General features: G+C 38.8%; 1 protein-coding gene across 1 annotated transcript in view; it reads left to right on the plus strand.

The window, feature by feature from the left end:
• The window catches only part of mindy1 (MINDY lysine 48 deubiquitinase 1), a gene marked incomplete in the record, with an annotated part of 10,003 nt that extends 3,832 nt beyond the window's left edge, over nt 1-6,171 (plus strand). The window contains 6 exon segments of the mRNA XM_014025184.1: nt 219-380; nt 454-556; nt 696-838; nt 911-1,105; nt 1,180-1,335; nt 5,580-6,171. Of these exon segments, the coding sequence (XP_013880638.1) occupies nt 219-380; nt 454-556; nt 696-838; nt 911-1,105; nt 1,180-1,335; nt 5,580-5,645 (825 nt within the window).
• Nucleotides 6,172-9,142: the final 2,971 nt, after the last annotated feature.

The following is a 9,142-nucleotide window of genomic DNA, read 5'->3' on the forward strand; positions in this document are numbered from 1 at the left end:
ACACACACACACACACACACACTCACACGTTTGTTTTTTTATCCCACTGGGGATCATGGATTGAGGTTCATTAATTTTGTGGTAATTTTATAGCCTAACCCTGACCATTTACCCTAAAATTAACCACAGGTTAAACCAAAGCCCCCATCTGAAATTAGCCTCCGTACCCGGGMAAATTGATAAATTCCTGCGGTCTGACTCGCAGCTGTGTGTCTCCTCAGAACATGAGCGACGCCATGGCCGTCCTCCCGAAGCTGTCCACGGGTCTGGACGTCAACGTGCGTTTCACCGGCGTCTCGGACTTCGAGTACACGCCCGAGTGCATCGTGTTCGACCTGCTGAACATCCCGCTGTACCACGGCTGGCTGGTGGACCCGCAGGTGAARGTTTTGAACGTGGAATCCTAAAACCGTCGCGGTGCGTGTTTCTGACAGCCGTGTTCTCTGGGTTCAGAGTCCAGAGACGGTCGCTGCTGTGGGGAAACTGAGCTACAACCAGCTGGTGGAGAAAATCATCGACTGCAAACACTCTGGAGACAGCAGCCGAGTCAGTGAAGGTAACACCAACATACCAGACTGACCCAAACCAGCCGACCAGAAGAATCTAAACTCCAAGCAYTACACTTCCTCTTTTGAATACCTATCTACACATTTCCATGAATAAAAAAAAGCAGCTGTGTTTGTGTCTTCCTGCAGGTTTAGTGGCAGAACAGTTTTTGGAGTCYACGGCGACTCAGCTTTCATACCACGGTCTGTGTGAACTCAACACCACAGCTAAAGAGGGCGAGATCTCCGTGTTCTTCAGAAACAACCACTTCAGTACGATGATCAAACACAAGGTGGCGACAGACACGACCACGATCCACCTCCAGGCGTGGCTGTTGTTCATGAAGCTCCTGTCCTCCTTACAGGGTCACCTGTACCTCCTTGTGACGGACCAGGGCTTCCTGCAGGAGGAGAGCATGGTCTGGGAGTCTCTTCACAACGTCGAGGGAGACGGAAACTTCTGCGACTCTGACTTCAGGCTGTGCCACCCTCCCGAGAGAGCTCCGCCCACGTCCCACCTGCCGCCTGGCGCCCAGGAGCAGCAGAGGCAGATCGACCAGGTGAGGCGAGAGACGAGCCGAGACGAGCGGTCGGTTATTAAAGCAGCGCTGATCGTTCTCGCTGTTGGTTCTAGGACTACCTGGTGGCCGTTTCCCTGCAGCAGCAGCAGGGAGGGGCCCCCGGACCCCTCAGTGACCTGGAGTTGGCCCAGCAGCTCCAGCAGGAGGAGTATCAGCAGCAGCAGCAGCAGCAGCAGCAACAACCAGGGTCATCACAGACGGCACACCAGGTAGATTTAACTTTTACCAACATTAAACGCTTAAATCAGCTTCTGGCTTTATGAAAATGGCCAATTAAACAATTAACAAAGGCTGTGTAAAACTATAAATCATGACGTGCTCTAGTAAAAAAWTTTTCAGAAATTAACTTCAGTTTAAGTTGCAAAAACAGTAGCTCTTTTAGCTAACTAAAACTAACGAAAAAAACGAAAACTAAAATAAAAAAAACATTTTAGTTAACTGAAATAAATAAAAGCTAAAACAAAATGAAGAAAATAACTAACTAAAACTGTATAATCTTTTTACAAAACTATGTAGGAGGTGAGCTTAAGGTGAATTAAGCTCTTCCCACATCTCTCATACACAAGGTTATGAGGAAACTTTTACCAAGGTATTTCTCATTACTTGTTAATATCTTGACTGTGCGAAGTGAAAAGTGACACAATAAGTGAACGTTCAGACGAGTTCAAGTTGATTCATAAAAGACTATGCAATCATTTATTTACACAAATTGAACAGATCATAAGTTACACTTGATTGTGGTTATTCCTATAACAAGCGTCAGAGTTAAATGAGATAAAACCTGTGTCCGAATTTCAATTCACATCAACTCAGATTACTTATATAGAACAGTAAAARGTCAGTTCTGATGTTAAAAACCAAACAATTTTACTGGCACTTTTAGCTTAAGTTTTGGCAATTTAAGAATAAGGAAAGGAGGAAAGTAAGATTAGTATGTTACTACTACTTTTACTTTTATCAAAGTGTGGGTCAACCGGAACTGCACGTCTTTTCTAAGCTCAGATTCCACATGACACATCACTCCTAACACATCAGCTTTTACCTGATGATGACTTCTTAAGGCACCCTTGGGGTAGGAGCTGGCTCGCCTCCAATCAGTCAGGGAACTGATGTTGGCTCGCTTACCGGTCATTGGCGAACAGGTGTTTTCACAGGTAACTTTCGTCTGTTTCAGTCCAAGCCAGAAAAATTCACGCCGTATCCGGTTCCTCTTTCCAAAAATAAAATCTCCCTTCGGGAGTTAAAAACACACTTTAGAGGCTTGAAGCCTCGGGATGAGACCACCGGCTGGCGTGCCGGGTCCCTGGCTGTGAAGTCTCCCCTAGTTAGCTCATGGGATCAGACTAAAAGCCAAACTGGGTTTTTCTCCGGAGAGAATCCCAGCTGTCTTCCTCAGTTGGAATCAGGAAGAAGAGTGTCTCGCTCAAAGCCTTCCGGGTTAGTAAAAGAAACGGACGAACTTTGGTTCCGCCCTCAGGCTTAGAGATGAATCAGAGAAAGAAAGATAAAGGATTTGCCAGCCGGCGCCAGCCCAAGGTTAAAATTCTGTGGTTGTTCAACAACATGATATGATAACCTCTTTTCAACTTTCTTCTGATAGACTCTAAGAGAAATCACTGCAAAACATTTATGATGATTAATTAACATTTCTGTTTTATAATCAGTTCTGAACCTTCTGTTAGTCCAGATAAAGGAAAGATTTTCTCAGGAAAAATCCATAATTATATTGCTGTGTTCACAGTAAAATAAAAACTGTGATTTACATAAAAACACAATGAAAACATTGTAATCAGATTCTCTGTGACTTTTTTATACCATTATAAATCTTTAAGGCACGATAAAAGAAAAGAAGTGGTTCCACTTTTCCTGTGAAGTCATTATCATGATTTAACAAATGCATAAACATTCTTAGTTAACCAACAAATGAATCACGAACAGAAGAGATTGTTCTGTCCATTATCTGATTAAGAGAACTGAGGGGTTCTCTTCCACAGTTAGAATAACCTGTCATGGCCTAAATAGAGTTCAGTTTGTGACAAAGTTCCTGTCCTCTCGTCAGGCCTGTTCGAGGCAGTAAATCTTGTTTCTTCACTCGAGGTGACCCCTACAACTATTTAAAACTATCTAAAGTTATTAACTGAATATCCTTTGTTTTAGTTTTTGTCAATTTTAAGCCGTGTGGACGGATTAAACCATTATTTATTTCTTTTTTACATCGAGCAGTTTCACGTCAGCTGCAGGCGGTTTACGGCACCTCATGGCCCATAATGTCATTTGTTTACAATCTGCTGCTGCTCAGCGCATGTCGGCAACATGACGACAACAAAAGTTGCGAGAAAGCGGCAAAGTCAGATTTGGGATTTCCTCTAACATGACTGCGAGAAAAATAAAAGCAGGCGTCTTGTGGAAAGAAGCGATAAAATGGGTGGAATATGTCACAAGGGGAAAAAACGTGATCAGTCTCACCCAAAGACAGCTAACTGTGAGTATCTTGATAAACTAGCTTCTCTCAGCAACAGCCCAGCCAGGTAGCGCCAGCATGGAGAAACACCTTCCTAAAATTATCACCACTTTGTTGGCAAAATTGAGTTACGTGATTATTTTAGGAAGGTGTTGCTATAATGGACAGGTGGGACGTGTCCCTCACAGGAGACAGGAGGAGACAGGCACAAAGCCACCATCAGTGAAACAGACTGAAACAGCAGCAGCAGGACTTATTTGTTGTTGTTTTTCAGAGTAACACCGGTGAAGAACACACAAGGGCAACACCTGATCATAGTTTATCAGTATACATGACATTATATTAGATATTATGTGCAATAAGTAGTGAGACATTGGAAGCAATAAAAGGTGGAGGGAGGGAGGAAGTTCAGGTGAGGTCTGAAATTAGTTTAGTGAAATATGTATTAGCTTGTTGATACTTTTTAAACATTTTTTAATCATGAGAAGAAAAGAGGAGAACAGGTGGAGCATCAGGGTGTGAGGTCCTGTTTAAAAACCATAATAGATGCAGAAAGAAGAGGTGAGGACTGGTGTCAGGTTGATGTTTCATTATTTCCACAGTTATAAGGGTTTGGGTTAGGTTGTGATCTTTAGCTGCAGAACAACTCCCCACTAGAGTTGTGTACATTTATTTGGTGAAATGCTTCTCCATAATGATCAATACGTGATTTTTTTTTTCTTGTTCAGTTTAAAATGATTCACCTTTAGGTTCAGGAGTGAACCTCATCTCTGAAGCCATTTTGTATGTTTAGCAGCAGCGATGCAGGGGCTGCACAAAGGAGACAAGAGGAGAGGAGGTACAGAGCTGGAGCTCTTGAATTAAATTAGTAAAAACTTTTACTGTAAGTTTTACTGTAGGTTGGGCTGTAAACAGAGCTGACAGAATATGAGATATAATGCATACATGTAAATCAGTTGTATGATAAAATCCTTAACAGATACTTTTTAGCTTCTCTAAGTCACTTGCTGGTGCTGTATATTACATGTAGTTTTCTCTGTTGTAAACGTGATGATGTCATGCAGGGACATCAGAGGCAGTAAGTCAGAGAGGGAGAGGCAGGAGTAGACCAACAGGTAAGAGAGAGGAACACAGAACAGGTATTTTATATTAGAAAATCTTCTGATGACAGTAGTATTTGTAAATATTGCAATGAAGATATCAGATGTGATCTGTCTTTTTTTTTCTTTCCTCTCTTTCTAATCTGTACTTCCTATTTTATGTGACTTTTAGTATTTTTGGTCAAGTGTGAGCTTTTGCTGCCATGAGACTCTGTCCTACTGGCTAAATATTGCATTAGCATGAAAAATACAACTTCAAACCTCTTCAAGTACATTAGTCAACAATTATTGTACATCAAGAAGTCCTTTGCAGTATGAATATTGCACACTCTGACATTGTGATGACAATATATTCGTTATGCTGTGCAAGCCTATTAGACTTGAGATATTTTGTTGGGTGGTTTACCCACATCACCTTTTTTATTTCTGCTCAGACTATGTACAAATCTGTCAGGTTTCCAATATTATGTGTCGCCCCTCAATAGTAAACTCATTCCTACACCTTTGGCTGCTGGTTAGTTAACTCAGAAACATCACAAGCAGGAGGATGCATTGGAAAATATGTTTTTTAAACTATAAGAAAGCTAATACCAGAACTAATAAAAACTAAAACTAAGCAGTAAACAAACAATAAAAACTAGCAAATCTACTGTAAAAACTAACTGAATTAAAAGAAAAAAAGTCGAAACTAACTAAAACTAAACTATAATGAAAAATCCAAAACTATTATAACCTTGCCTCTCAGCACGTAGCTGCAGAGGCTTCCAGGCTTGGAACAAATGGTTTAAAGTGGTGGGAACGTTACCAGACCGATTTCTGGGGGTTTAAATGTTCTGTAACCTCCTGAGATCCGGTTCCACTTCGAGTTTTAACTCCTTTCTTTGATCTTCAGGTCAGAGGTCAGGGGTCGCAGCAAGCCAGAAGGAAAGAAAAGGACTCGGACTGCGTCCTCCTATAGACTCCTCCTCATCCTCGTCTGGACCACCTCAGAGCCCCCCGACTTTGGCATGTCGGCCGCAGACTTGGTTAGCTCGATGCCAAACCCCGAGTGCTTTTTTTTTTTTTTTTTTTTGTCCAGGTCCCGGTTTGTGTCAGACCCGGTCCTGGTTTGTAAAGTCCTGAGGATTCTGTTGGACCAAACGGGTACCCCTGATGAACAAAGGGCTCGTCAGAATAACTAAACACTCTCTACCTGCTGCTTTTAGATCCGTTTGGAATTATTAATAAGAACTTTGTGTTGCCAAAAATCAAAAGTATTGTAGATTTTGACAATTGGATGAATAAAAAAAAGATCATTAATCTAAACTCTTTTACAGAAACGTTAGAGACCTGCTGTTAACTTGTTTTCAGATTTTTGGCCTGGGAAAATGTTTATTTATGCAAATTAGCTTTCTGAGCGATGCCCAAAGTGTTCACTGCTTAAAAAAAACACTTTGTTTCTGCTTTATGAGTAATCAAACATTAAATCAAACTAAAAAGTGTTATTTTTCTTGTTTTCGTTGATTCTGGATTGGTTTTATTAAAGCCAAAGTGGATCGTTTTTATTAATGTTGACAAAAAGCAACTGGTGGTTTGCAACAGTTACAGCTTTGAAAATAAGCTTTGTGAGATGATGGTAAAATATTTGACACATCGCAGCACTTTAGGGAGAACTTTGGTTTATTTTCCATATAAATCTGACTRTTCCCTTCACCTCTGTTATAACTTGTTGCAGAAAGCATTGTGAAACATTGTTCAGTGGACTAAAAATGCATCTTTACCAAAACTGAATCACATGGCTTAGTTGAAATATTTGCTTCGAAAATAAAAAGAACAAAGTAACTAAATGTTTCTACATTTTCACCCAGTTAAAATGCCTGTGACATGCATATACTTCAAATACAAAAAGTCAAACATCTTTATACTTCAGAAAATTGCCCTAATACACATGTTTTTACCCATTTTATTACATAACTGGCCAATTTTCTCTTGAGTTTGTCTCAAAGGAAAACAGGAAGTGACATAAAAGGGGAACTCGTTAATAAAATAAATCTCTTCGTCTCTCTTTGATAGAGACTCAAAATAATGTAAAGAAACATCAGATTCTTCTCTACAGTCTGTGTTGGTTGTTGCAGCAARGCTCTGTTCACATGCAGACATTCCCCTTTGACATCACTTCCTGTTACTTCACAGGCAAATATCTCAACTACTGTTCATCTCAGCGGCAAGAAACTTGTTTTGCAATATGTTATCAGTGTTGTCTTTCCAAAAATGCATTCAKGTTTATCTCAAAAATTTGATGTCACGGGCACTTTAAACTTTAGTTGCAGCGCAGAGGACAAAACAGGATTTATAGTTATAGTTTATAAAACTTCACAGTTCTTCAATCATTCTACAAATCACATTTTCGAGTCAAGAAATTATGCAATAGAAAGCAGTAATTTAATAGTATTCTAGTAAAATAAACATATTTTTCAGTTTTTAACCTAAAAAAACAAGCTTCCACAGGTTCCTTCAGTTCTGAATCAAGCTGTGATCCAAAGACTTTCTCAGATAAATGATCAGCTCAGATTTATTTTAAGTTACTTTACTGAATATTTAAATAATAATAATAAATTTTGTGCAACTTATTTAAAATAAAAGCCTAGCATTCTCTGAAGCATATCACCTGAGTTGTGGACATTTTGGTCAAACTTCCTGTTAGCACTCAGAGGATGTTTTCTGAATGACTCTCAGCTACTTCAACAAACTTTGAGTATCTGTAAACTTCAGAGGTGTAGATAGTTCTGTGTTGGTTAACATCCATCAGCTGTGCTTAGTCTAAACGTGAACTGGTTCTAGATTTTCATCCAGTGAATGCTTTTTGAGAGCTTGATTCAAATCAGTGGTTCATGAGATCTTTTGCTAACACAGACAAACAAACGCACATTTTGCCTTCAGAAGGAGGCGGCGACGACTAAACATTAAAAATTGTTGTCTGTTCTGTCCGTTAAATTCCTGTTTGCTTGACCTTTTCTCTCCTGAGATGAGTTTGTACCAGACGTTATTTAAAAACCCCTCATGAATGATGTCCTGAACACTGTTACATTTCCGTTACACGGCTTGATCACGTCTTTACACTCACAAACGTTTACTTTGAAACCAAGTTTGCCGGCCCACATGACTCCAACGTTGGGATCATTTTCAAAGTGAGAAACAAAAACGTAGGTTTTATTTTCTTGTCGAGGGGGTGATCTCGATTCCGTTGAGCTGTATAAACTGTCGATTTTGTTGTGAAAACAAGATGTTCTGGTTAATTTGCTGTTTCTAAAGACTAAAATAAAGTGGTGGTGTAATGTCTGAGTCACGAGTCCTGTTTGAAACTAATGTAACTAAAGCTCTGGTGAGTAAAACTGCTGACTAATTTCACATAAAGCACACCGTTTTTCCACTTCCTGTAATGCCTTTTTTTTTTGTCTCTGTCGTATTTTAAGGATGTGTTGTCTTTTTTACACTTTTAAATAATTTTAATATGTTTTGGTCAAAATACAAGATTACAGCACCATATACCTTTTTTACTGTCTTTAGTTTTTATTTTTCTCTTCATCATAACTTGAATCTTCAAAGGTCCTACTCTAAAAAATATCTACCCGTATCTCTTGAAGGAGATTTTAACTATATAAATTTTTTATCGAATGAGAATTTGGTAAATTTATGGAAAAGTAAAACAAGATTTCTCTTATTTCTGTTTTGAAGCTCAATAATAGATAAATGTATCATTTTAAACTGAAGCCTCCTGCTGCCCTCAGGTCAAAATGATCCAGGAGGACTTCATGGTGATTTTTAACCCAAAGGTAGCTGATCTGTATTACTGTTAAAACACTTTGTTGGTCTATTTTGTGTTTTTGAAATGGAACACTTCTTCCATGAACATTTGGTTGTTTTCATTTTAAGTTTATAGGTGATAAAACAAAACACCAAATTTGAGTTTGTTTTTTTATTTTTTCTGCTGGGAAAAACAGCTGATTATTTATCTATATATATATTTTTTAACCTCATTTCATTCTGGAGTCTGGTGTAAAAAAATAAAAGTTAAACATTCAGCTAACAGGGAAACAAAAAGGTTTTACTCATCTATAGTAAACGATAAAAAGATGAACTTTGATCTGAACAGATTCATGAACAGTTTGGTGAATTTTCAGAGATAACTGGATAGAAGTATCAAAGGTTTTTGTTTTGTTTTTCTTCAGTTTTTGAGTCAGTACTGACTTCAGACAACCAAACCTCATATTTTTCCTTGACTTGTCTTTTGTGATTTATATTTTTGTGTGGCTCTTCTGCAGCCTCTCTGTTGATTTGTTTTTAATTGGCCGTCTTGTTAGTTATTAAACACAAAACCTATGTACAAGTCTGCACTTTTGTTTTTTTTCTATTAATAAATTACCAAAAAGACTTTCTCTAGTTGTCTTTTAAAAAAAATTGTAACCATTGCACTAC

Source organism: Austrofundulus limnaeus, unplaced genomic scaffold, assembly GCF_001266775.1.
Source record: "Austrofundulus limnaeus strain Quisiro unplaced genomic scaffold, Austrofundulus_limnaeus-1.0 Scaffold460, whole genome shotgun sequence".
In the NCBI taxonomy this organism is placed as follows: domain Eukaryota; kingdom Metazoa; phylum Chordata; class Actinopteri; order Cyprinodontiformes; family Rivulidae; genus Austrofundulus; species Austrofundulus limnaeus.